We start from the raw sequence: 26,141 nt of genomic DNA on the forward strand, positions 1-26,141 counted from the left end.
TATCCGGTTTTGTTTCAAATCAAAATGGTTGAGATTTTGAATTTTGCGCCGTTGATTTGTTACCAAGTGGAATAAAAGAATTCCAGCGGTTTAAATTCTAACCTTTGAACGTAAATCGTGTTGCTTGCTTGATTTTACAGAAAACATATTGTTATAAGAAATATTAAAGTAATTATTCATAATAAAATGAGTGTAAAGTTGAATTTGATTGCCGCAGCATGCGAAAACATGGGAATTGGTAAAAACAATGATTTACCATGGAAATTAAAGTGAGTATACATAAAATAAACATAAAATAACCTCATAATGTACAATAACGTAAAACATCAACATTTTCAACACTTTACAAAATATTACGATGATCCAAAGCATGATGCACTTTTCTCGGCCAATCAAATCGATGGAAAACCATAACTGTCATTTCAAACCTAATCTCGACCAATCCCGAGGCGTATTTTGTGCACAATGTTAATTTTACAATTTTCAGAAAAGAAATGCAATATTTCAGTCGCATGACAACGCAAACCTCCGATCCCAACAAAAAGAACGTTGTGATCATGGGTAGAAAAACCTGGGACTCTGTCCCAGCGAAATTTAAGCCGTTCAAAGACCGTATTAACTTTATTCTAAGCAGACAAAACCTGGACTTGAAAGATTATGAAAATGTGCAGGCATTCAAAAGTTTAGATGATATCATCACCCATCTTGAAGAAACTTCTGCAAAAGAAGGATATGATAAAGTTTGGGTGATTGGTGGTAGTGATATTTATAAAGTAAGTAAATGTAAATTATTTTTTAAGTTTTTTGATGTTTATGATTGCTTTTTAGTTATCCTTGGAGAGTAGAAGTTTCCACCGTTTGTATTTAACTGAAATCAAGAAGAACTTCGATTGTGATACGTTTTTCCCTCATTTCGGAGATAATTTAAAGCTTGTTGAGTAAGTTTCCTACAAAATAAAACTTCTGTTTTTAATTATTATACTTTTAGTGATCCTGAAGTTCCTGCCGGCGTTCAGAAGGAAGGAGACATCGAATACGTCTTCAAGGTCTACGAAAACGCCGACTTCGGCCAAGATGGCGGCCGTTAGGTAAACATAAATATTCTTTTACTCAATTTCCTCTTATAAACAACAATCGGCGCGCGCTCCCGCAGCGCATTTGAAAATATTGTATACATATCATAATATAACGCACATATTCAACGAATATAACCTGATAAAATCTTCACAGTCGAATTCATATTAAATTTATACATCGTCATCACATCGCGCCCGCACGCTGCTACTTGTGTTTTGATTCTTAAGAGTTACTTCGCCCCCAAGGGTGGGCGATCAGTCGTCGCGCTAAATGCCGCCGGCGCCCGTCATCGTCTCCTGCACTGGGCTCTCGGTGGGCAGCTGATGGCGGCGCACATTCGTCGGCATCTGTCTACTTGTGAGACTAGTCGCCTGATTACTCCAATCACCTGTTTGCACCAAAGTGCGGTAGAACTTGGACGTTGTCTTGTTGAAAATAGGCAACAATTCATTCGCCTCATTAGACAACGCTTTCATATAGATTACAGCGTCGGTGCCGTCACCTTCACAGGATAAAAGTACTAAATCTCCGTGGAAGTAACGTGCATATAGGCGTGAAATAGGAAGGCCGTAGCCATAACCAGCTAGGGGAACAGTATGCGAGTCGGATTTACTCGGCTGCGGGGCTGTTGAATACATATACTTGAAGAGGTGCTCCGTTGTGCTTCGTGCTATCCCACCTCCTTTGTCAGACATCTTGAAATGATAAAATTCATGAAAAACATAACCTAAATGTTACATTTGAGGTTATATCTACCTTAAGACAAATATCTTCTTTTCCCTTGGCGATGGTGACCGTTATAGGTGGATAATGTTCAATTGAACCATGATACTCCATGACAGCACGCATCGAGTTCTTGAACAGCTCGAAAAGCATGTGGTAGAGATGTGATGGCACATAGACCATACGCACATCGGCTTCCTGTTTAAGTGCGTTATGCTGCGACTCCTGGACGATGAGTTCAGGCGAGGCGAGATAATAACGGTCGCAGAGGAAGCGCGCGTTTTCGTACGCGTCCTTGATCACACTGACGATATCACAATTCGGGTCGATGCAACCGATGTATTTGCTGCGGTTTGGTCCCGGCGCGTTTTCCAATTGTCCACCAAATAATAACGCTAAAAATCGAATCACAGTATTAAATATTTAATACTAATTAATTAATAATAACTTACTGTGTTGATTGATAAGCATACGAATCGATATACGTGACATATAGAATCTATCCAGGAAGTATTGTATGCTGTGCTCAGTATGGTGGTCAATATCGTGCGATTCTTTGAGTTCAAGCACACCCTGCGCCATTGTTTCCACGACATCTGCGTGACGATTACGGATCATCACCAGACTATCGCAAAAGTGCTCCAAAGTCTTGCTGTTGATTTCGGCCTTCTCGAATTCAATTATCTCCTCGAAACTGCGAATATACCAGTCGTTGACTGCCACTACTGATGGCATTCGGAGAAGATGTTCGGGTAACAAGGCGATTTCTTTCATTATATTAGCTAGGCGTACTGGTAATTCCTTTCGGAGGAATATGAATGATTTTTGTTCGGATGCGCTTAATCCTTGAAGAAAAATAAGAGAATATTATTCATTAGTGTTGTTTAAATCAGAATCCCTACTAATATTATAAATGCGAAAGTCCTGATGTTTGTTACACTTTCACGCAAAAACTACTTAACCGATCATCATGAAAATTTATACACATATGCTTAGTGGTCCCCGAATGGTTATAGGCTACTTTTTATTTAATAAAAAAAGTATTTTTTAAATAAAATAAAGAAATTGTTTAGCCAATAATACCTCTGCATCTGGCTATTTGACTACTTTAACGCCATCTGGCATTCCAGCAATGAAGCTCAAACCTAAGTACTATAGTACCATCACACTGTATTATCACACTGTATTACCGACAGCTACGTCAACATCAAATCCAATTGACTACACTATGGAGACTGTACACTATACTTCCATAGACTATACTTTCAGCCATTTTAAACTACCCGCCATTCTACTTCATTGTTACTTCTGCTGTGACTACAGACGCGTACGAAAGCAACTTCATTATTTTAGATATTCGCGAGCGAAGCCGCAGGTTAAAGCTAGTAATAAATAATTTAATGTTAGGATTGTACATGGAGCGACATCTGTTGATCATTTTTATAAGCTGCTCGTAAAAAAATATTCTAGCTCATAATTGCTAGAAATTAAAATATTTTTGGTTGTTACCCAAAGGAAATCAATATAAACCAACTAAATTGTACCTATTTTGTCGTTTTTATAGGGTATTTATGGTTGCTTATAAAATATCATCGAGTTTTAGTCGAAAAAAGTGATTAAGGTCAATCGCGTGACATGAAGAGCGTACTTATATCAATTATTGACAAGGTACTGCATTATTGACTCGGCTAATTTTATCCACGCGGATAATGACTGATAATTCGATGGTCTACTTTGAGCAAACACACGCTTGTCACTTGTTTGTGTTTCTGTACGAGTGCTAAGCATTAAATTCAAATATATTGGCAAACGCGATGCTCCAATACATACGAGTACAGTACGCAAATTCGGCGAAATTGTCAAATTTGCCATCATTCACAACAAGGCTGAATTAAAATTCACCATGTCAAGGTCTCACTCCACTCAACTCAACTCAAAACATAACTTAACTCATTTTTTCTAAAATTTCAAAAGAATTCATATAATTTCTTTATTAAAGAAATTAAATCTAATTTGTTTTGTTATGGGTTTTAATTTCATAATTACACTGTAACTATTCAAAAACAAATTAAAACCGTCTGAATTCTGCATTTTTCCCCGAATGACCGTGAAATGAACCAGTTGAAAGTCACGTGTGTGAATAATCACACAATATGCCAGTTTTACTGTGTACTGTAGCTGTGAGCCCGTCGGCCGTAACCTGTGTTTAACAACAAATACGTAACTGCACGACACGTTTCGCGTCTGCTGGTTGAAATGTTGAAAACAACTCGTCTGTGTGTGTATCATGTGTGTGTTGTGTTTGTCTCGCGTGTGCGTTAATGATTTAAGTCATGACCGTCGCTGGAAGTGCTTGGACTTTGCACCCGTGACTCGCGCGATGCCGTCAATGGCGGCCCCGCGAAATATTCTATCATGTCGCATAAGCAGCCGGTTCAACTGGCAACGGCTCAGCGGAGGAACTTTTTACATGCAAACTTTCCGTAAGTATTTTTAAAATATGTATTAAATTAAGGAATGCTCGTCGGGGTTTTTATTATTGAGTAATTGCCCAGACTGGCTGTAAAAACAAGTATGAAATTAAGCGTTGTAAATAAAAATAAAAACAGAATATGAACGAAATGGAATGGAATGGTTTGGTGTGGAGTTGAATGATGACTGTAAAATGTTAGAGTGTAGTGTTAGTGACCGGTTGAAAATATTATGGTTTAAAGTCTGAACACTTAAAAACGTTGTATTTGTTTTTATGTTTTTTATGTTTTTGTATGGCTGGTAACTAATTTCTAAAAGTGTACATTTATCTAATTTAGTTTAAAATTGAAATTTGCACACGCCTTGAGTGGGCATGTTGTTATCTTATTTTAGTTATCAAATTTAGGTCAAATAATTGGGAATTTCATTGCCAAATTTTATTTTTTTCCGATAAAAATAAATATTCTCAATATTTAATTATAAATATGATGTTTTCTTGGTGGTTTATTACAAAAATTGACTCATAAATAGTTTTATGTCTTTAGAATTTAGATTGTCCTAGGTTTATAGGAAAATTGTTTTTTTTTTGTTGTGAGATGTCATAAAACTAGTACAATGCGTAAAACATTAATTTTTTAGGTCATTGAACCGACTTAGCCTTGGTGCTGCAGGTTGCAATCATCTCGAGTCATTACAATTATGCACAATGAATTAATTTTTAAAGTGTATTTCTTAATTTGTGGTAAATTTGCGTCGTTGGCAGGCAAAATGCAAAAACAAGTGCATTGCACACAAAACAGATGTAATGGAATAGGCATGATTAGATTATTGCAAGTGCAAACCTCTAAAAATAATTATTGCAGTTGTTTTTTATTAACTGCGAAGTTTGTGATTATTTTTAATAACAAAAATTTATGAAAATCAAAAATCCGTCAAGATATTTCAAACACCAACTCAAGACTGACGTCACTTCCCCAATCAGCAGCAAATCTGATATGGGGACAAATGTCAACTAAGGAAAACTCGATTGTATACTGTTTACATTGAATCTTGATTCTTATTTTCACGGATTAGGTCTAGAGACAGTCACGTTTTTCGTTTTGTTTGCCGAACATTGACGTCAGAAGAAATACGAAGTGTTTTAGGGTGAATTTAAAAAATGACAAACTAAAGTTTAATATTATAACAGCTAAACCAACAATTTCTGTAAAAATTGTCATCATGATAACGCGGTATTTAGAAGATGAATCAGAATCAACCTACTCCAGACACCAAACACCAGTTCCGTGCTAGGTGCATTTGCCTTATTCTGTTTACTCCGAGATAAGAGTTTCTCTATTCTAAGCAACAATTTTTTACTATCGGAAACATAGGTACACTTCAAATGCATAATTTGTATTAATATGTTTCAAAATCAGTAAAAAATACAGTAATACATTACATATTAAGAGTAGAAAACAATAAATCCCTACTAATATTATAAATGCGAAAGTCCTGATGTTTGTTACACTTTCACGCAAAAACTACTTAACCGATCATCATGAAAATTTGTACACATATTCTTAGTGGTCCCCGAATGGTTATAGGCTACTTTTTATTTAATAAAAATTTTTTTTAAATAAAATAAAGAAATTGTTTAGCCAATAATACCTCTGCATCTGGCTATTTGACTACTTTAACGCCATCTAGCATTCCAGCAATGAAGCTCAAACCTAAGTACTATAGTACCATCACACTGTATTACCGACAGCTACGTCAACATCAAATCCAATTGACTACACTATGGAGACTGTACACTATACTTCCATAGACTATACTTTCAGCCATTTTAAACTTCCCGCCATTCTACTTCATTGTTACTTCTTCTGTGACTACAGACGCGTACGGAAGCAACTTCATTATTTTAGATATTCGCGAGCGAAGCCGCGGGTTAAAGCTAGTAACATATAAAGAACGAAATACTCACGTAGCTAAACGTAATTCATTGTTTTCCACTCTAGACATGTAATATACTAGTTTTTACTACTACCGCGTTTAAAAACTACATTTTGCATACATAAAAAGGTCTACATGTCCCTAACGACAATTGACTTTTGCATTTTTTGCATTTTGTACCACATTTTCCACCCGATAGAAACGCACGCTCTAATATCCATTGATATTCATGACATGCGAATTTCAAATGCATAGCGCCTGTGCCGTGTCCTTGATGCGTAAAAACAAACAAGCATGACAAATGTATAGTAATGCAATGCACTGAATGCGTCTCGTGCTGGCGGAGATCAAACACAATCCGCGCCCAAAGTCCAAAGTCTGAAAGGGCTTCCCGATTAAAACGCGCATTCCACGCCCACCTATACGCCCCCTTCAGTCGGCCATAGTCAATTTTCACATCGGACGTATGTCTAGGTATATTTATAGTAACTTTGGCGGCCAGACTTACATCATACGCTCGGAGTGCAAAAGGGAATTAATTAATTAATCAAAATAAATGAGAATAAAATAAAATTTTGTTTAAAAAATGGTTTTTAGGTTAAAATATCATGAAAAATGATGAAAAGTTTATGCTATTTGATGATTAACATGTTGATTAACATTGTAGTGTGAATTAAATGTTGCTCAGTGTTTCGAGTACATCCGGTATGTACTCGTATGTGGTAACAATTGAAACAAGTTAGATTGCATCACATAGTTTCACACATAATTTTTTATAACCCACGACTGATAAGACATAAAAATAAAATAAAAAAATACGTCATATGAGGAGATGAGACACGCCCCCTAAAATAATACCCAAATAATAATTCATTAACAGTGAATTTTCATTTTACTGCATCGCGGATGAATAACCAAAAGGTCAAGTTCGGATGAATCCGGAAAAGCGAAATCGCAATCGATATCGCCCGCATGTCTAGCGTGACGTCCATATTTGAAACCGAAAAAATCATCGCAGCTTTGCGCGTTTTTCACGAAAATAGCCGCGGCGAAAAAAGCGCGCGCACGTTGTATTGCAACACGTGAACTTCGGACGCAGGCGACTCTCATTTAATGGGAAATTGCGCCTTTTCACGGTCGCGCGCTCAACGCCAAGTAAATAAACCATGCGGAATTGGGCCATTTATCTAAAAATTTTCAGTGAATTATAACTAAAAATAGCATACTTGGTTGCCTACCCTAATATGCTCACGTAAGGGAAACTTCCACTCGTCACAATTTCAAAAGTGAACATGTTATTTACAACCGATATTCACCAGCTGTTAAATAACATTATTACATCTACTTATCACTCGCGTCATACACGCGAAGAAAAAAAATAACACATAAAAGCATTGATACGAAGTGATTCGAGCGAAAACAAGTCCAAACGCGCAAAATATAAATAGGATTGGCCTAGATCCGCGTCATTTTTGACGAATTACCAAATAAAATTAATTAAAACAATTTGTTTAAACAATTAACAATAAAATTCATACTAAATAATAGTAATTCTGGTGTTTTTGTGATTTTTATTCTTTGGATGATGTTTTCTGGTGTGATTTTGCATCATTTCTCCAAAAGTGCAACCAGCACTTACCGAAATCGATAAACTTCTTGATGGACAGCGGCGACGGATTGAATTGCGAGTAGAAGTCGAGCATCTTGGCGAAGCTGCCGAGCCCTTTCGGTGTCAGCTTCATCTCGATGCGGCTGTGTGGTAACGCAAAACAAGTGAACCCTTTCAGATAGCGGCGATTACTTAACGAATGCCGCGCGCGCGACCAGAGTGTCCGTCCGTGGTGCGTGTCTGTGTTGTTTTGCAATGCGGTTTTCTAGTTACGCTCATCGACGCCCGCTTACGAACGCAATCATCGCCTAACTAACGTGACCTTGCCTTGCGCTATCAATTTATAACCTGCCCGAACGCTGCGAGTAGGATTGCGACCAATGAGCGTAACTTGTTTCGAATAAAGCTTGGTGAACACGTTTTGGTTGTAAAACAGTGTTTTTTATATTATTTATGTAGTAAAGATAATAAAAATGTTATATTTACGGTTTTTAGTTGATTATTGCTGTGTTTTGTTTTAAAATGTTTAATTTGTTTAGTTGGATGTCATTTTGTTTAGGGGAATCTGGGGATATTTGTGATGACAACCTGTTTTGTATCACTAGGTTAATTTTGTTTCATTTGAAATTGTTTCTGGAAAAATTAAGAATTTGAATTACTTTGATTGTGGAAATGACAATATGTTTTAATAATAATATTGTGTGTTTATATTAGGTGAATATTTCAATATTTTACTTTAAAATAATAAGTTTCTTCAACTAAATGACATTTTACTTAGGGGAATCTAGGGATTTTTGTATTGACAACTTGATTTTCTGTCACTAGTTGAATTTTGTTTCATTTGTAGCTGTTTGTGGAACAACGAGCATCATAATCATAACCACTGCGATTCTAGAAATAACAATCAATTATTACATATTTTATCACTAAAAGAAACATCATCAACACAATGTCTTACCAATTGTACAGAAACACAACACTTGGCCACACATTACAAGAGTCTCTGGATGAATTAATTCAAGTATGTATTACATTTTCCCAATCAACAATCTAAGCATGAAATTTATTATCATTTATCTATTTTTCAGTATGGACAAATTACCCCGCAGCTTGCCTGTAAGGTCCTCTTACAGTTTGATAAATCCATCAATCAAACACTGGCGACCCGTGTCAAGTCTCGTGTGACATTCAAAGCCAATAAATTAAACACTTATCGCTTCTGTGACAATGTGTGGACTTTCATGCTGGATGAGGTTGAATTCCGTGAGGTGCAGGAGATCATTCAGATTGACAAAGTGAAAATCGTGGCCTGTGATGGAAAGAGTGCAAATGCAGATTAAGTCCAGCTGCTTGTTCAAATTTCATTCTCAGCTCACACATGATTGCTCATCATTGTTCAGTTCATTAGTAAAACAAAACTTGTGATATACATGATATAGTTGAGTTAAGTATGACAGGGGGTTTAAACTAATAGATTTAATTTATGAACTGGCTTGGACTATGTACATTTGTGGGATTTTGGGGGCAAATGCTATTCATAATGTACAATTTTTGTGTTTTATTTCACTTTGATGGCAGGGATGTTGAAAAAGTTTAATAAAATGATGAAAAAGTTTTTGGTTTGTAAGTAAATTCTTATGTTAGGTTGGTATTGTGTTTAGTATGGAAATTATAATGTTTTAAAGTGAGATAATAAAGATTTGACATTAAATAAAGAGAAAACTGCATTTTTATCTTATTTTTGAATAATTTTCCACTAACCCATTGTATCCTCATAAAAGTTAGTAAAATGGAGAAGCGTTATCATTTTAATTAAGATATCAACAAAATTTTTACCAATCTTTCACATTTTCTAACATTTTTCCAAAAGATTGATGAAAAATACGCTTTTAAAAGCTGTTTGTGTCCATGGTTTTATTATTCAGATAAAAATGTTTTTAAGTATTTTAAATTCCGATGAAACTTGTGAAATCCTGCGAAGATCTCTAAAAATATATTAACCTCCTCGCACATTCTGTGATCCTGATACAAACTTGCTCCGAAACTTGTGTCGAAAGGTTTCTTGCACATTTTAATATCAATCTAATTTTGTGAATACTGTCTAAATTATCAGTCTGATAACAAAATTTTACTAAGATAAACTGTTCAAAATAACGTTTTCTTCAATATTCTATAATAAAAAAGTTAATTTTCAAATTTTTATTTTTTGCATAAGAAATGATGGAGAAAATGTAAAATTCAGTTTATCGCAGTTATCTCACAAAGTAAAAATGTTAAAGAAAAACGGTTTTCAGTATCGTGTACAGGGTATAATTTTACATTATGTAGCACTTTAAAAAGTTCAGTTTTCTACACTTATGTAATAATTGAAAATGGTCAATAACTCGAAAACTAATTACGTTATCGAAATGAAACAAAGATTAATGGATTCCTTGCATCATTATACATCTAGTTGGAAAGTTTGGTGAAAATCTGAGTTGTGGTTTAATTTGGCCGGTTTCAATTTTCACCAGTTATTTTGGAAATATTGGTGATATCGAAAAACTGACTGGATATCTTTCATCCCCTTGGAAAACTGTGATGATTGGCGTTTTCCATTTTTCTCTAGCGTAAAAAATAATTTTTGAGCCTCAAAAGAGTCAAGTGTAACCACTTAAGTATTTTCGAGCAGTTTTTGGTCAACTTTTGAAAATGGAAAAACTAAATCTGCCATTTTATAGATTCCTATCCCAATCTGAACAAACTGAAGAAAGTTCTTCTCTAACTTTATTACTTTCCGAGAAAATCGTGTCGGAAAATTTGAAAATCACGACTTATATTTGAAAATTTTTCAATGTTATCCTATCTAGAATTTGATGCTAATCATCATAGTGTTTTCGGTTTTTGTTTATCTCAATTAGTTTCTGAGATAATTGTAATTTAAGTCTCGCTGCGAGTACACATTTCACTTAAAGTCATCTACTGAGAAAACCCTTGGCGTTATTAAATTAAAAGTTCTATAAATTGGGTAATTAAGAGCTGCTCTACACAATGAATTTATTTGTTTTAATAAATATTTGAAATACTAATTAAAATGTCAGGCGCCTCCGCCAAAAGTTGAAATAATTAATAAAATTACCTAGGGAATTAAAAAATCTACTTTTTTATCGCGTTTTGCCAAATAAAATAAAAGAATAGGCAAAAATAATTGCCTTTTCCACTTCAAAATCATTTCTTTCATTTTTTATATAAATTTGGACGTTTTACAAGCCATATTAAAAAGAATTCTTGAAAGATCAAGAATATAAAGCCTTTTTTGTTCTACTCCTTTTAGTTGTCGTGATAATTAATATTTAATCTTTTAAACTTTTCCAATGATGGAGGCGCCAAATGTCAGGCACCTCCGCCAAATTTTCTAGAATTAAAAAATGTTTGTTGTTTACAAACCCTTTTAAAAGGAAACACGGAATTTAGGGCTTTTCTTAGAGTTTTCTCAAAAATTTAAAATATAGTACTGAGAAAAATGATACGGCTTAGCTTAATGTTTTCAAATTAACAATCAAATACATTTCAATTTGGAAGTGGAAGAACCTGCATTGTATACAAGTTAACCTCAGTAACATCTTTAAGATGACTTAGTACTAGGCATGAATATTTAATTTTAAGACAAAAAACGCACAAAACTATTTAATTCATTAATATAAACCAGTAACAGTAATTATCCTTTATATTTAAGTGTTAAAAAATGTGAAAATTCAAAGTGCCAACTTATATTTCTGAAGAATTTACTAAAAATCACCTAAATTATACTCAGTATGACTCTATCCAGAGTAGAAGTCTTCTTGAACTTTGCAACATGGACAGGGGCAGTTCTCTACTCACTTTATAACTTTTACTTAGCATGTGACAGTAAGTTAATGTGTATTTCTTACAAATAAACAAACATTAACTAATATTCTTTATTATCCACAGTTTTTAATCACCAAGAAGATAGCTACAATGACTTCTCACCAGGTTGGACATTCCTCCATCGAAGAAAAGACTCAGCTGACATCGAATGGCAAACAATTCTATATCTCCTCACACAAATAACATCATGGTGTCTTATGCATGCATTCCTCAGTGAAATAATATCTAAAACTAAATTTTATAACTATAAACAAACTCAGATCTTCCAAATAACATTCACATTGATTTATTTAATTGTACATATGCCAATAGTATTACTACTAATGATAATTCTCCAACCAGTTGTGTTCAGACTGTTCTACACATTACAAAACACTGTTTTAATGTGGATTTGTTGGTTGTCATGTCTCACAATCATCACAATGCTTAAATTTGTTGATTTAAGTGAGTATCTCGATGGATATAATGAGATGGATGTGTATTTGACTATCACCTGTTTATTCTGGATGAATTTAAAGTGCTTCAGTTATTTTATGGACAAATTTAAACAAAACAAAGAAGAAACATTAACAAAAGATGGTTTATCTTCTAAAAGTGTTGATAATTTAGAGTATTTTGCATATTGTTTGTACTTACCTACACTTTTTGGTGGACCATTTGTATGTTTCGATGATTATGTTCATTGTGCACAAGATGGCCACTTAAAACATTCATTTTTAACTAAATTAACCAAACTAGGGAAGAATTTAGTGAGAATTGGATTCTGGGTGGTTTTCACTGAATTTGCCCTGCATTTTATTTATGTTAATCCAATGATTTATCAAATTGAGGTGAGTTTTATTGTTTTTACTTACTTTTTACTGAAAAGTTAATTTTTTCGTTGCAGCATGTTAAAACTTTCAACTCCTGGACGTTTTACGGCTATGGTTACGCAATGGGACAATATTTCCACCTGAAATACGTCGTATTATACGGTTTTAGTCTATCATTCGCAGAATTCGACGGAATTCCAGTCCCCAACAGACCAAAATGCATCGGAAGGATTCATGTCTATTCAGATATGTGGAAACACTTCGATCGTGGCTTCTACATTTTCCTCGTACGGTAAGTTAATCAATCAAAACTATTCTTTATTGGTAAACCAATAAAAAAATAAAAAAATCAACTTTGTGTCTTGTTCTCTGTACATGTTTAGATATATCTACATTCCATTAATGGGCGACCAAAGAACACTACGCCGGCAGATACTCGCAAGCATAGTGTGCTTCCTCTTCGTCTACGCATGGCACGGCATAGCCACCTTCATCCTCATCTGGACCATAATCAATCTCATCACAATCATCATCGAAAAATGCTTTAAACTGTTCATTGACTCGCAAATCGGCGCAAACATCATGCATGAATTGAATTTAAGTGATCAATGGAGGCAAAGACTGCATGGTATTATTGCTGCACCATTATTAGCTATATCAGCAATGTCAAATTCATATTTTTTCGCTGGTAGGGAAGTCGGAGATGCTTTCTTTGCGCAGTTCTTTGCAAGTCAACTCAGCGCAAAGCTAACATTCTTTTTCCTGCTGTACTTTTGCTGTCAGGTGTCAATTGAAACCAAACAATGGGAACAAAAGAAGTCAACAGCAGGAAAACAGCGATAACGAATAAAAAATTGGATAATTAGAAGTAATACTATGTACAGTACCGGGTCATTGATGATTTTGTAAGAAAATGCCGCAGAAAATGATTGTTTTCATGTGGAATGATTAATGAATAAAATAATACCGAATATAACCTAGGGATAAATCTCCGGGTGTTTCAAGGTCGTCGATTCTTCCGCCGCAGTTCTAGTTTCTTCAAGGCTTCGAGTCGATTACGCTCGATTAATTCCTGTTGCTTTTTTTGTTCTAGTCTGGCAAGTGCTTGTTTCCGCTTGTATTCTATTTCTTCTGGTGAGCATTTTATCGGCGATGTATCAGCTAAAAATATAAATATTTCAAAATTATTCGTTTTAATTAATAAATTTTGTTTATAATTACAATCACTTAAAACAGTCGCCCTTGGAGCATGTTTAGCTCTGAGTTTTGCAAGCGCAGCCAATCTTTTCTTCTCAATTTCCTCTCTTAGAATTTCTTCATTAGATTTTTTAACATAAGTATGCCCGAAACTAAGACTTTTTGTTTTAAACTTCAAAGGACTCTCTTTTTTAACATTTGATGTTGATGTTGATGTAGATGCTGATCCAGCAGCACTGGTTTTTAACGGCGATGTAGGTAACTCAGGAAACATGTCCAGCGTGTCATCAAACTCCTCCAAAGCCAAATTAAATGAATTATGAGTCTTTTGTTGTTGTAATTTTCCTTTAAAACTAAAATTACTCCTATTTGGTGTTCGATTAGGCGAATCTAACAACGTATTCGAACTGTAAGATTTTGTAAGTGTTCTAGGTGATTCTGTTTTAGTTGTTTCTGTTTTTACAGGTGTTTGTAGGACTGTAACTGCTAATGGTTTGCATATATCACTCAATTCATTGTGTTTCAGCTTCTCTTCAACTTGTTGGCTTACCATCAGCAGTTCTTGTTCTAATGAATCATCAAACAGATCATCTGTGGGTTGAGGCACATGGTTATTGTTAAGACTACAATTAAAATCTAATTCTGCATCATCTAGTTCTACAATATCTTCTCGGAATGCCATCAATTCATCTCTGATTTCATCAAAGGTTCGATGTGAGTTTGTGGTTGGTGCATGTTTTTTTCAATGGCAATGGAGATGATTTCTGATGGTTTATGATTCTTTTAGGTCGGCGATTTGTACGTGGTTTGGACTGGGGTGAGTTCCAGTCCCATAGGACATCCACTTTGTCAAGAGATTCTTGGGTGCAGGTGAGATACACTGGACTGTAGTCTTTGTCAATACTTAAATTTGGTTTCATAGGAGTTGTAGTTAAGTCAGTTGAGCTGCCTTCTAAAAATGGTGAAGAAAGTGTTAATACTTTATTTATTATTAAATATATTGTGTTGGATTAGTATAATTAAATAATAAAATGATGTTAAACTCTGAAGTCGAGTGAATTAATTTGTATACATTGTAAAATTCTTACCATTTTTGATTTTCAACCGGTTTCTTAGACTTTGGGCCATCTTTGTACACTACTATCACATAAATTAAATTCACTGGATGAGTAATTATTTATCTATTTGAATTAAACAACAAATTAGAAAATCAACACAATAAATATTTGCTTTTCAGGTGGCAAAACAGTAAAACATATTGAGGGTTATGACAGACTTTTGGTGTATAAAAAGTTGCCTACGTTAAATATGCATTTTTAAGAAATACAAACATAAAATTACGTTTTTTGTAGTAAAAACGTTATTATCTGTTATTAATAACACAAGAAGGTTGAATATAATGACATATTGCATTCATAATTCTTGTTCATTGTCGTACCAGCCAAGAACAAACAACATAAAATACTAATTACTTCATACAGGTAGTTACGAAAATAAATGTAATAAATAAATAGTAAAAATAAACTTAAACAAAGCAAACAACTCATTGATCCTTAAACTGATAATTTTTTATCATATTAAACCCATTGTTGTTATATAAATTGCACAAAATCAACTAGATATATTTAGTAAACTTGAAATTGAATTTTCGTGCGGTGTTTGAGTAACTCGTGCGTGAAATTTAATTTTCTAGAAATAAAATTCAAATTGGAATCATAGCCATTATAGTTATTAAATTGTTAAATCAATATCCTAAACGTTTCTGATGAAACTCCACACAAAGAGCGACAGTAACTAACATATCAACACAAGCGGAAGTTGGTGGGGAAGTTGATGAACAAGAATTTCCTCACACATTTCCCTCATTCGAAATGTCGGCACGTGAGAACGTAAACGCGAATGTGAACAGCGTGAGTATTTAACTAACACCCGATTTTAATATTAAACGCATGCATTTTTAAGTTGATTGACGTAACTAAACGATTCGAAAACACACGGAGTAGATTATTATCGATTGCATTTAACGAGAAATAGGAAGCACGCGCACGAAACTCACCGAACGAAATAAAACAATCAATAATCCATGATATTGCGAGCAAATAAATCGAAATAAAGTAGATTTTAGAGGTTTAAGATAATGTGGGGCAAAAACAAGTTGTGTTTTCTTTGAAAATATAATAGATGTGTTGTGATAAAGTTATTAATATGAGTGGGTGATTGAAATGTGCGATAACGAAACAGATGTATGATAATCTAAAATACGAGGTGATAATATTTGTGTTTGATTTTTTACGTTGGAGATTATTAAACAAAACAAATAATAGAATATTAGGTTATTTTTTTGAAGGTTATGGAGTAGAATATTAGGTTAGGTTAGTACAAACTAGAATTTCACGTAAAAATTAAGAAAAACTAATTTAAAGAAGTTAAAACATAGAGATTTCATGACCCAACTGCTAGTTTCTTTTATTATAATCATTTTTTGTTGAAATTCTGTTGTAATTCACATTGAAAATGCCATAAAATATTAGATTAGATTGTTTTAGGTTACTTAGACGCAAAATTATGTGAAGCTAAGTTGATTTAATTAGCATTTGGCGTGAAAATTAAGAAAAACTAGCTCAAAGGAGTTAAAAGTTCGCGTTTTTTCTTCAACGCGGTAAAAAGTTAGTTTTTTAAGGTTATATAGTGAAATAATGTATTAGGTTAGATTTTTAAGGTTATGTAGAAGCAAAATTAGCTAAGGTTATGTTCCTACAATTAGAATTTCGCGTGAAAACTAAGAAAAACTAGTTCAAAGAAACTATAACACTGAAATAATATAATATTACATGGCACATTTTGTGTCCTCAATCGGTACACCTTTTTTCTAATCATTAATTATTCTAATTCTATAGTTTTTTCTGTTGTAGTTCTGTTGTAGTTCACGTTAGGTGGCTTCATTGGCCACGCAAATAGCATGCAGGTAATAACGCTAAAGTCACTGTCAGAAAATCGATATCCTTGGAACCTTTACCTGCCTTCACCATTGAAAAGCTTTGCATATTCAGTTCAGTACCTGATATTTGTTTACAGTCAACCATAGACACCGAAGAGATCGGTTGTTAGTTATTTCATTCGGTTTCATTCGACATTCGGTCGATGTGAATACATCATCACACTTTTTTCTTTTCTGCTTTAATTAAATTATTAATTTTCGGGTGTACCTAATGAATATTTGAAGTTTGACGCGTGAATTTCTGAATAATATAAGTTGGCAATCTGTTCGGTGAAGCGGTACAATTGGAATTGCGATCGTTAAAAGCTGTAGGAAGCAAAATAGAACTTTTATTACACAAGCATAAAACATGTTTATGTAATACATGTATGCACTTGTAGTTTAGTCATCTAATGTCACCTGAAATATTGTGTTCAGCGTGTTTGGAGAAATATAAAAAGAGCATAAAGTGAAATATGTACACGTCGGACAACAAAGAAGTTACTGTAAGTTTATATTCGTTTTCTTTGCATTTATGTATGCTATTTGCACACAGAACTGCACGATTAGTAAAACTGAACTATTTTTTTAATTATTTTATGTGTTTACGCACCGCTTATTTGAAAAATTTTGGTATTATTACTTTTAGAAATAATATAAAAATACGTATAAAAAGAAAAGTTTAAAAAAATAGATTTTTGAATGTTTTATTGAAGAATTAAATCAATAAAAAATATTACGCGAGAGAAATCGCAAGTAAAAGCTAGAAATATTATATTTTACTATAAAACTCGTAAAAATTCAAATTTTAAGCCCAAAAAACCCGAAGAACTTTCCTTTTAATTTAAATTTACCTAATACGTCATTATTTAATATTTTAAAGACATTTCTCATTGATTTACTAAAACCCAAAACCCTAAAACTTGTTTCTGATTTAATTTGCGTACAATTAGTATGATTTTATGACTCACTCACAAAATCTAATGCGTCTAACGCGTCTAACGCTCCAAATAGATAACTACGCAACTGTACAACGTGCGAGAATTGATAAAAAAATACAATACAAAAACAAATTTATGCGGAAACACATAATTCTACTCAAATATACCTCAAAGTATAAAAATTATTCGCAATTTTATTGTTTGAACTACTTAGTGTCAAATTACGAAAAAAATCAAAACTTTGATTATAAAAACAATAAAAATTAACAATTACACCACGTTAACACTTATTTCAACAATTCACAATTGTTTAAACACAACGTGTGATTAATTGAACATAATTCTATGTTGTAACAATAATTACCATCGTAAAAACGAGTTCATTACTTTTATAAACAAATACGTATCTAGTAATCTTTCAAATCACGGAAATTGGTTCATGCGCTTCGTCAAGGTGCGTCCAAGCGCATTGTTGCATAAAATGCACACCTGCAAACAAAATGCGTATTTGTTGTGTAATTTCCGCCATATTTGTTACAATTGCCATAAATAGACACAAAAAAAACTCAATAATTGAATGTCTGTGACTTGTGAATGTGTCTTTTGTCTGGCAATTCGCGGAACTTCCGTTAAGTGAGTGATTAAGGTTATGGTAGGAGAAGCCATTTTCATTTGTCAACTGTACACCTCATGTACGAGTACTGTTCATGTCCTGCCAGACTTTCAGTACGAGGTGAACGCGCGTCGCGAACAAAGTGAACAAAGAAACCAAGTACATTTACCTAAAAAATTCAAATATTTATCGCTCACTGACGTTATTATCACCAAATTCTGTTTATCGCCACAATATATATTATCGTCGAGATTAAAATCGATTAAAATCAGTTTTCAGTCTAGTCAAGTATAAAATGCACGGGAGCATATGTTAGATCACGCAGTGATCATTCCCCAACGTAGTTTTTAACAAGTTTTATCGTGTTTTTCGTTGTTTTTTGGTTACAAAATGAGTGCTAATAACGGTGTGAGAACCGACGGAAGTGCGTTTTCCGCCATTGTTGTAAGATGACTTTGAAATTTGACGGATGTGTAACTTACTTGTGATTTTTGTGGATTATAGAAAAGCCTCGACGCCAATAAGTATGCGACGAAGAAAACCATCGCTCAAGGTTTGCTGGACGTCGCTCTGCTCACGGCGAATGCATCCCAGTTGAAATACATCCTGCAAGTTGGCGAGAAGCATGAATTCTACACGTTGATGCTTACGCTGATCATCGTCTCCATCGTTCTACAGGTATAAACTTTTTAGGGGTTATGCTTGCATGTATTTTGGGTTGCCTACCTTTTATTTGCATATTTATAAATATAAATTAATATTTTATTCGCTGCACGATACACTACAGGTCCTCGTCGGTCTGCTATCACTCAGTTTAAACCTGCTGCGTGATTGTCGCCTGCATCTGGAAGATTTTCACGCGTCTGCTGTGTGTCTCAACTACTTCACGATGTTCTGCGCATTCGCCATAACTGTTTTGAACCTTCTTATATCATGTTTTGATCCGACAATTGCAAAATACGCTGTTTTTGAACCACCGTCTATCGAAGGCGGACTCTGAGCACTTTTTTCCGCACAATTTACACACTGAAACACGCACGTTGTATGAAAATATTCAGGGGTTATGTTTGGTTTTGTAGCTGCTGGTTGCCATCTTGTTTGTTATCATCGGCGGACTGAACCTGAACAAACACTCGGACCAAACTGCAGCGGTTGTTCTCAACGATATAATATTAATATTCGTTTTTTCTATATCACTGGTGAATATTATAATATCCGGTTTTGGTATGGAGTATTCCAATCAACCACTGCGGCTGCTCAGTGAAGATGAACGCTTGAATCGTGTCACGTGATGTGATAGGCAACCCAAACGTCGACACTTGTTGCACAATCGACACGCATGCGTTATTTTTGATTTTGCGGTTGAAATAAGTTTAAAAAATGGCGTTGAATGGCGTTGCAGGTGAGCGCAGCCTTCCTGTCAATGACAACGCAGACACTGCAGCATTCCGACGACGAACAGCGCCAGTTTATCGGCAGTGTACTGAACCAAGTCGCGTTGGGATTCGTCACCGGAGCGCTGTTCTGCGACGTGATCAAAATGAATTTCGGTCTAGATCCGGCACTCGCCTTCAACGCCACCGCAACACCCACACCGCAAAAGTCAAACTATTAAAACTATTATTTTATGGCATTTTCTACGCATTTCGTGTGTTTACATTTATTTGCTCAATGTTGATCATATTTTTATTGATTTATATCTTCATTTCTTTGTTTTAATTCGATTTATTTTTTGTTTTATTTTGTGGCACTTGCACAATCACAAAATGGCACCTGCAGCTCATCCAAGGCATTGTGTGCGTGTTCGTCGGCACCGGCGTCGATTTATACGAGCAACAAGATGCCAAGAAGGCGAATCTAGCGAACAACATCATTCTCAGTCTGAATTTGGTACTCATGGTGGTGAATATCATCATCAGCACATTCGAAATGAAAGAAGACTTCAGCGACACCGGTGAAACGACGACAGCTGCAACTAAACTCTTACCAACTACATGATTATACTTTAAAACTAAGAATTTAACTTGTTTAGTTTATATTTAGCGTTAATATTAATGTAAAATGTATTTATCGATAGTTTTTACAAGCGCTTTGACTCATTCATAAACATAACCTTAAGTAAAATTAATATAAAACCATCAAATCCTGTTTTTTAGGTTATGTGAATACATTAACCTCACTTTAACTCAAATTTATACCGTTTGAAGATATTTTGATACCGTCTTTCTTTCGCCATCATCTCTAAATACTCCTTTCTACTCGCTGATGACCTCAAAGTTAGAATCATGTTAACTTTTTGAACGATTGATTCAGCCGTAGCATGATCCGTTTCAAAATCGTAATGTTTAAAAATCATCGGTGTGTTAACCGACGATGAAGGCGTTTCTTTATCAAAACTAAAACCTGGATTATATATGATCCTAAATACAGACTTACTACTTTTTGTGTCTGTGATCTCACACGATGCTATTGACTCCATTGGATGACTGACAGGTCGATGTCGATTGAAAATAAACTTTGCGGATTTTTGACGCACCGGATCAATTTCGATCTTGTCCGCGACTATTCCCAGTTGAATTTCTACCTTTGCACGTACCCGATTAATCACGTGGACTTTGTATGTCTTGTAAAGCGGTGCCTCCATTGCTGTCTTGTGGTTTTCGAGGATTTCCAGTTCGATTTGTTGACGGTTTGCATCTTGAGCTATAAAAAACAAAATAAATCAAAATAAAACATTTATGGTTGCATAACTAGTGATTTTACCGTTTGTTGTTGAGCTCTGTGGTTTACTCAATGAATTATTAGCTGTTTCTTCTGTAGGACTAGCGAGATTTTTATCCAAATCACTTTTTGTTTCCTCAACAAGTCCAAGACAAGTAAAACCAAACTTTACAACGCATTCTTTCCTATCTAAAGCTCCTAAATCTCGTTCTATCTCGCCATCTTCTTCCATTATGTATAAACCATAGTTTTCACTTGGTTTAAGTTGGAAATCACCATGAACTGTGCTGCATTTAAAGCAAATCAATCCAATTAACTCATGGATTTTTGCTGTGGCAATGCAGACAATCGTCATTGGATAATTCCTCTGCTCCTCTGGAAGCATGGTGAGGAATATACGATACCTCCTTACAGGTATGCCAACTTGTGCATTCCCATCGAATTTAGCATACTCTATGTATGGATTCTTTGGTACATTCGGATAGTTTACAATTTGTTCAGATAAAAGTGATTTTACATTAGTCTCAATAGGTGTTAACACTTCTTTTTTCACCAGTGATAAATCATTGGGTAAATTACTCTCCCATTTGATGTGTTTTGTCTTGGCAGCTCTCTTTTTCGCTTGATCCATTCTTTCTAGTCGCACAGCAGTGTCAGATCTGATGCGAACAGGTAAATCTAAATCAGGAGGTATTTCTATTGAGTCGTTCTGATTGAAATCTTCATCATCTTGACTGTCTTCACTATCTGGGTAAATATTGAGTTGATCTACTAGGTTTTTAGGGAGATTTTGGCCTTCCATTACAATTTCACACATGCCTGTGATAATAAACAAGTTTTAATAGAGTTTTCTTCAAGAAAAACGTATTAAACGTACCGGTATCATCTGTAGAAATGAAGGAGTTTCTTATGTGTGATAGCAACCAGTGTTTATCATTGTAAAACGCCATGATTTTCAATGTTTTATAACAAATTCCACTCTGATGCAAGCAGTTGTAACCTCAAACTTTGTTTTTGTTACCGCCCCACCAAAGAATAAAGATTTTAACATTTAAAAACAAAATAATTAAAGAAATTAATGTTTTTAAGGCTTAGAATGAAATATTCTCATATTCTGTAATTCTATTTATTGTTTTACTACTTATTGACTTTTGATATTAACATTATCTTGTAATTTATTGAACATTATTCTTATTACATTTATTTTCATTATTTGGATGATGTATACATTTAGTGAAATGACAAACAAGTCATTCAATGATCTTCTCTCTGATAATCTACCTAAAATCTAGACAATTCAATCAAATAAACAATAAATAACAATAACTTGCAACCAAACTGGTAAAAATGTCTAAAATATCAACAATATCAATAATATCCTAACAAAATTGATGCTGGAAGACCGCATTTACTAATATTTACAATTTATATCAATATAACAATATTTAATATATGTATTATTGCGCTAATATGCACGTCATTAGGCTAAAACATTTACTTCTCACAATTAACAGAGTTAAGTTTGATTTTCATTAATTTCTTTATATTTATACAAATTTTGATATATGGATCAGTAAATCAAGTGTAAATATGTTGTATTATTTCCAAATTTGATTTGGTCAGTCACTAAACTTACAAAAAATAGTTGAATATTGCTAGAGCCGCGTTTTTCGTTACTTTTCACTATAAATAAACTAATCGCGTGATATTTATGTAAATATCTATGTATTGTCATTGTTAAATTGTTAAATTAGTTACTTTGCATCAAAAAAGCAGCATTTGAATGCTATTATGTATATTTATAGCCGCTTAAACTTTCAAAATGGCGTTTTTGATCAGAAAATGGCCGCCTACGCATTAATTCGATAAGAAAACTTCTTATTTATTAATTTTAGTGAGTTGTGTATCGTCGTCCATTTTCTAATCATCAGCGTGGCCATTTTGTCATCGTCACGTGACTTGTGCGACAAAAAATGTCCGTTTTTTTTACAATTTCAATAAAAACGAACCGATAACACTATCATTGTATATCTAAACCTCTATAACACGCAAAACCAATCACAAACATCGATATATTCTATGATATTAGTATGTATATTATATAGCAATTGTTTTGGAAGACTTGTTTACAGTTTAACAACGTTTTGGAAGACATTACTTATCCCTTAAATGTAATTCAACACCTACACACTGGTTCAAAATCGATAATACTTGCATCAATGCCAAATACGCGGATTATTGTCGTGTTTGCTTGTCAAAATAACGGTAACGATCGTTACGTGCAGAAAATGGAAGACATTTCAATGATTTGACGCAATCATTGTGTGCTTTTTGTTTTTTTCTTTGTTCCAAGGCATTGGTTTGTTTTAGTTAAATATTTTGTATCATTTTGGAAGACTTCGTTCGTATTTCTTGCTAAAATTGACGAATTAAAACGGTAAACCGATGGAGAATGCTTTCACCAAAGCAATACCAGCGTCATACATGCCGATAACACCGAACAAGACACCGAGGCTGATGATAAAGTAATCGAACGCAATGGCGCGCGTATCCATCGTCTGTCGTTTGAGTTTCAAGTGGAAGTAACACGGCCAGATGAAGCTTAACATTGTACCGGTGAAACTACCGATGAAACCCATGAGGATTGAGAAATGCGGGATGAAACACGCCATTAGAATAGTGAACACCACGATACCAACCCGCCATGCTAAACCCCAGACTTTTAGCTCACCATCAAGCGCCCAGATTGTAGGAAATGGCGTTTTTGGTTTACCGCGGAAAAATGCACGCTCCAACAACTCACACGCTGCATAATACGGTAGTGGATAACTTAGGAGAGCTTTTATAACCAAACAAAGGTTTACCAATCCTTTGAAACCCGCCGAGTGGAGATTATTAGTGATTACCTGTTGGGTGTCGTTCTGGAATGTCAGGAAACAGACATAACCAAACACGGCTTTGAAGATGGCGGCCCACACATGCGACCAGTCCAACATCCATTGGAATTTCGATGGATCAATCATGTTACCCTCCAATGTGGGCAGGAAGATCTGTGATGTGTAGGAGAACACAATCACGCCGAGACTTATGGGGAAGTTTTCAAAGTCAATCGTCCATTTGACTTTACTCCATCCCCAATCACCGATTTCCAATAAGCAGTAACCAAGGATGATTGCATTGATGAGGATGTGTGACATTGTGCACCAGAAGGACAACAGACTCACACTTTGAAGAGATTTCAGAAATCCTAAAATATAAATCATATCCCCATTAATATTATAAATGCGAAAGTCCCGATGTTTGTTACACTTTCACGCAAAAACTACTTAACCGATCATCATGAAAATTTGTACACATATTCTTAGTGGTCCCCGAATGGTTATAGACTACTTTTTATTTAATAAAAAAAATTATTTTTGAAATAAAATAAAGAAATTGTTTAGCCAATAATACCTCTGCATCTGGCTATTTGACTACTTTAACGCCATCTAGCATTCCAGCAATGAAGCTCAAACCTAAGTACTATAGTACCATCACACTGTATTACCGACAGCTACGTCAACATCAAATCCAATTGACTACACTATGGAGACTGTACACTATACTTCCATAGACTATACTTTCAGCCATTTTAAACTTCCCGCCATTCTACTTCATTGTTACTTCTTCTGTGACTACAGACGCGTACGGAATCAACTTCATTATTTTAGATATTCGCGAGCGAAGCCGCGGGTTAAAGCTAGTAAAACAATAAAAATGAAGTAAAATTGATTTTTAGGTTACCTAGAGGTATTAACAGGATACCAATCAACATCATCCAGGATCTTGTATCTATAGCGCCATCTGGGAAGCTCCCAATCATCAAATCACCACAAACCACCACGTAGAGGATACAAGTCATCAATAGTTCAATAATTTGTGCGATGTTGACTATTTTAGCGCCATATTTCTTCCCAAAACACTCTTTTGCAATGGCTACGTACGAATCACGTACACGGATCTGTGTTCCAGTGGTCACATCAAACTCATACAGACATTCAACTAGGATTTTGCCTGTGTAACAACAAATGTATGCAATTCCCACCATTGCAGCCACTGCCCAGTAACCTCCTCTGAGGACAGCGAATGGTAAAGAAACAATAAACATTCCCTAAAACAATAAAAATCAATATGTGTTTAATAATGTTTAAATACGAGTATTAATTACCTGGATTGCATTGGTGACATTCCAAGCAGCTTGATACTCATTGATCTTGATATCACTCTTCCCTTCAACGAAATCATCCGAAATGGACGACATGTGCGACACTTGCCGTGGTATCCCACTTTGATAATTGAAAGAAGACTCCTCTTGCCCTTGTTGTCCTGCGTGTTGTTGCTGTTGTTGGAAGTCCTCCCCGGATAAAGACTGTTTAAATGGGTTGGTACAATGCATGCTCTGCATCTCATGGTGTTCCATGGATCCCTGATTGGGTATCTCGCTGTTTAATTGAGCAAAATGGAAGTTCTCGCCGGGTTGACCCTCGGGGCCATGTTCTCCACCTCCGCCGCTGCCGGTTGGTACATGCTGGCGGATATTCTGCCATGCGGCGTTCATCGCGTTGCCCAGCGGTGGTAAACCGAAATTACCGAATTTCGACATCGCGTTGAATGAAATTTGAGTGAAATCACAGAAAAATGAATCCTTGCGTAATTGTCGCGTGTGCGGGAAGGTATCGCCGATGAAAATCGATACGGTGGGAGTCTGTACGTCGCACTCGGTGGATACAGATCGGAAATAATTCGTTATAACATGTTGAAACCGCGGTTTTGATGCTGTGGAAGTACGAGTGTTTTGTGTGCGATGTGGAAGCGAAACGTGCGTGATGCTTGAAATTAGTTTATGTGGGTGAGATTTAACAAATGAAATTTAACACACTGAGATGGTGGAGTCCATCTCGCGGAGGAGATGAATCTGTTCACAGAGGTCCTGTCGATCCTGAGGGCGAGAAATTGCACATGCGCAAGGAATCTCCTGCTGCGCATTTCGGAAAAGGAAGAAATATTTGAATAAAAACAAGTTTTGCTTTAAATATTTGCCAAATTGTGTTAAATACATGTCAATTTAGTTTTACTCATCTATATATATAAAATTTGCGTGTCACAGTGTTTGTTTCCATACTCCTCCGAAACGGCT

At 34.9% G+C, this 26,141-nt stretch overlaps 8 protein-coding genes across 14 annotated transcripts; 4 read left to right on the forward strand and 4 right to left on the reverse strand.

Annotated features, from left to right (window-relative positions):
• Window positions 1–118: 118 nt before the first annotated feature.
• Window positions 119–1,225, forward strand: Dhfr (dihydrofolate reductase). Its single transcript, XM_065313146.1, has 4 exons — window positions 119–269; window positions 488–773; window positions 829–938; window positions 989–1,225. The coding sequence occupies exons 1-4, from the start codon at window positions 187–189 to the stop codon at window positions 1,086–1,088; spliced, it is 579 nt and encodes a 192-aa protein (XP_065169218.1). The 5' UTR covers window positions 119–186; the 3' UTR covers window positions 1,089–1,225.
• Window positions 1,090–8,139, reverse strand: Pdk (pyruvate dehydrogenase kinase). Its single transcript, XM_065313145.1, has 4 exons — window positions 7,847–8,139; window positions 2,253–2,645; window positions 1,834–2,195; window positions 1,090–1,772 (listed from the first exon to the last, which is right to left on the reverse strand). The coding sequence occupies exons 1-4, from the start codon at window positions 7,947–7,949 to the stop codon at window positions 1,344–1,346; spliced, it is 1,287 nt and encodes a 428-aa protein (XP_065169217.1). The 5' UTR covers window positions 7,950–8,139; the 3' UTR covers window positions 1,090–1,343.
• On the forward strand, window positions 4,139–9,538 carry TfIIA-S (general transcription factor IIA subunit 2). Its single transcript, XM_065313147.1, has 3 exons — window positions 4,139–4,283; window positions 8,664–8,837; window positions 8,905–9,538. Exons 2-3 carry the CDS (start codon window positions 8,766–8,768, stop codon window positions 9,154–9,156), a joined length of 324 nt encoding a protein of 107 aa, XP_065169219.1. The 5' UTR covers window positions 4,139–4,283; window positions 8,664–8,765; the 3' UTR covers window positions 9,157–9,538.
• A 2,072-nt stretch (window positions 9,539–11,610) lies between these two features.
• On the forward strand, window positions 11,611–13,492 carry rasp (protein-cysteine N-palmitoyltransferase Rasp). The gene is made up of 4 exons (XM_065310619.1): window positions 11,611–11,704; window positions 11,768–12,534; window positions 12,591–12,808; window positions 12,900–13,492. Exons 1-4 carry the CDS (start codon window positions 11,611–11,613, stop codon window positions 13,357–13,359), a joined length of 1,539 nt encoding a protein of 512 aa, XP_065166691.1. The 3' UTR covers window positions 13,360–13,492.
• Window positions 12,814–18,862, reverse strand: LOC135798029 (uncharacterized). Its single transcript, XM_065310685.1, is given in 5 exon segments — window positions 12,814–13,677; window positions 13,738–14,446; window positions 14,448–14,665; window positions 14,802–14,853; window positions 18,727–18,862. Coding segments are annotated over 4 exon segments (1,128 nt in total). The 5' UTR covers window positions 14,842–14,853; window positions 18,727–18,862; the 3' UTR covers window positions 12,814–13,516.
• On the forward strand, window positions 15,362–20,387 carry LOC135798030 (ninjurin-2-like). Of its 7 annotated transcripts, XM_065310692.1 has the most exons (4): window positions 15,962–15,978; window positions 17,129–17,196; window positions 18,749–18,922; window positions 20,024–20,387. In XM_065310692.1, the coding sequence occupies exons 2-4, from the start codon at window positions 17,167–17,169 to the stop codon at window positions 20,240–20,242; spliced, it is 423 nt and encodes a 140-aa protein (XP_065166764.1). In that variant the 5' UTR covers window positions 15,962–15,978; window positions 17,129–17,166; the 3' UTR covers window positions 20,243–20,387. The 7 variants fall into 7 exon arrangements, with proteins under 7 accessions (XP_065166762.1, XP_065166764.1, XP_065166763.1 ...); XM_065310690.1 differs by lacking the exons at window positions 15,962–15,978; window positions 17,129–17,196 and adding an exon at window positions 15,362–15,623; XM_065310691.1 differs by lacking the exon at window positions 15,962–15,978 and having other exon boundaries at window positions 16,757–17,196.
• Sin1 (SAPK-interacting protein 1) lies at window positions 20,263–22,001 on the reverse strand. Its single transcript, XM_065310684.1, has 3 exons — window positions 21,843–22,001; window positions 21,008–21,784; window positions 20,263–20,947 (listed from the first exon to the last, which is right to left on the reverse strand). Exons 1-3 carry the CDS (start codon window positions 21,913–21,915, stop codon window positions 20,421–20,423), a joined length of 1,377 nt encoding a protein of 458 aa, XP_065166756.1. The 5' UTR covers window positions 21,916–22,001; the 3' UTR covers window positions 20,263–20,420.
• A 76-nt stretch (window positions 22,002–22,077) lies between these two features.
• Window positions 22,078–25,920, reverse strand: VGAT (vesicular GABA transporter). The gene is made up of 3 exons (XM_065310683.1): window positions 25,173–25,920; window positions 24,749–25,115; window positions 22,078–24,212 (listed from the first exon to the last, which is right to left on the reverse strand). The coding sequence occupies exons 1-3, from the start codon at window positions 25,605–25,607 to the stop codon at window positions 23,395–23,397; spliced, it is 1,620 nt and encodes a 539-aa protein (XP_065166755.1). The 5' UTR covers window positions 25,608–25,920; the 3' UTR covers window positions 22,078–23,394.
• Between the last annotated feature and the right edge of the window lie 221 nt (window positions 25,921–26,141).

The sequence above is a fragment of the Atheta coriaria genome, unplaced genomic scaffold, assembly GCF_025399875.1.
Source record: "Atheta coriaria isolate IRGN ID8LTWV9N9 unplaced genomic scaffold, Caltech_Dcor_3.1 hic_scaffold_9_pilon, whole genome shotgun sequence".
NCBI lineage: Eukaryota > Metazoa > Arthropoda > Insecta > Coleoptera > Staphylinidae > Dalotia > Dalotia coriaria.

Excerpts from the sequence above, each read along its gene's own strand:
- Pdk (XM_065313145.1), bottom strand. The coding sequence starts at position 7,949 with ATGAAGCTGACACCGAAAGGGCTCGGCAGCTTCGCCAAGATGCTCGAC. Across the intron at positions 2,646-7,846 it reads CAAGAAGTTTATCGATTTCG|GATTAAGCGCATCCGAACAA; the intron begins GTAAGTGCTGGT and ends TTTTTCTTCAAG. Across the intron at positions 1,773-1,833 it reads AAGAAGATATTTGTCTTAAG|ATGTCTGACAAAGGAGGTGG; the intron begins GTAGATATAACC and ends TATCATTTCAAG.
- Dhfr (XM_065313146.1), top strand. The coding sequence starts at position 187 with ATGAGTGTAAAGTTGAATTTGATTGCCGCAGCATGCGAAAACATGGGA. Across the intron at positions 270-487 it reads GATTTACCATGGAAATTAAA|AAAAGAAATGCAATATTTCA; the intron begins GTGAGTATACAT and ends TACAATTTTCAG. Across the intron at positions 774-828 it reads GTGGTAGTGATATTTATAAA|TTATCCTTGGAGAGTAGAAG; the intron begins GTAAGTAAATGT and ends ATTGCTTTTTAG.
- Sin1 (XM_065310684.1), bottom strand. The coding sequence starts at position 21,915 with ATGGCGTTTTACAATGATAAACACTGGTTGCTATCACACATAAGAAAC. Across the intron at positions 21,785-21,842 it reads CATTTCTACAGATGATACCG|GCATGTGTGAAATTGTAATG; the intron begins GTACGTTTAATA and ends TTATTATCACAG. Across the intron at positions 20,948-21,007 it reads ACAGAGCTCAACAACAAACG|CTCAAGATGCAAACCGTCAA; the intron begins GTAAAATCACTA and ends TGTTTTTTATAG.
- VGAT (XM_065310683.1), bottom strand. The coding sequence starts at position 25,607 with ATGTCGAAATTCGGTAATTTCGGTTTACCACCGCTGGGCAACGCGATG. Across the intron at positions 25,116-25,172 it reads ATGTCACCAATGCAATCCAG|GGAATGTTTATTGTTTCTTT; the intron begins GTAATTAATACT and ends TTATTGTTTTAG. Across the intron at positions 24,213-24,748 it reads TATCCTGTTAATACCTCTAG|GATTTCTGAAATCTCTTCAA; the intron begins GTAACCTAAAAA and ends TTTATATTTTAG.
- LOC135798030 (XM_065310686.1), top strand. The coding sequence starts at position 18,635 with ATGAGTGCTAATAACGGTGTGAGAACCGACGGAAGTGCGTTTTCCGCC. Across the intron at positions 18,689-18,748 it reads GTGCGTTTTCCGCCATTGTT|AAAAGCCTCGACGCCAATAA; the intron begins GTAAGATGACTT and ends TGTGGATTATAG. Across the intron at positions 18,923-20,023 it reads TCGTCTCCATCGTTCTACAG|CTCATCCAAGGCATTGTGTG; the intron begins GTATAAACTTTT and ends TGGCACCTGCAG.
- TfIIA-S (XM_065313147.1), top strand. The coding sequence starts at position 8,766 with ATGTCTTACCAATTGTACAGAAACACAACACTTGGCCACACATTACAA. Across the intron at positions 8,838-8,904 it reads CTCTGGATGAATTAATTCAA|TATGGACAAATTACCCCGCA; the intron begins GTATGTATTACA and ends TCTATTTTTCAG.
- rasp (XM_065310619.1), top strand. The coding sequence starts at position 11,611 with ATGACTCTATCCAGAGTAGAAGTCTTCTTGAACTTTGCAACATGGACA. Across the intron at positions 11,705-11,767 it reads CTTTTACTTAGCATGTGACA|TTTTTAATCACCAAGAAGAT; the intron begins GTAAGTTAATGT and ends TATTATCCACAG. Across the intron at positions 12,809-12,899 it reads TTCTACATTTTCCTCGTACG|ATATATCTACATTCCATTAA; the intron begins GTAAGTTAATCA and ends GTACATGTTTAG.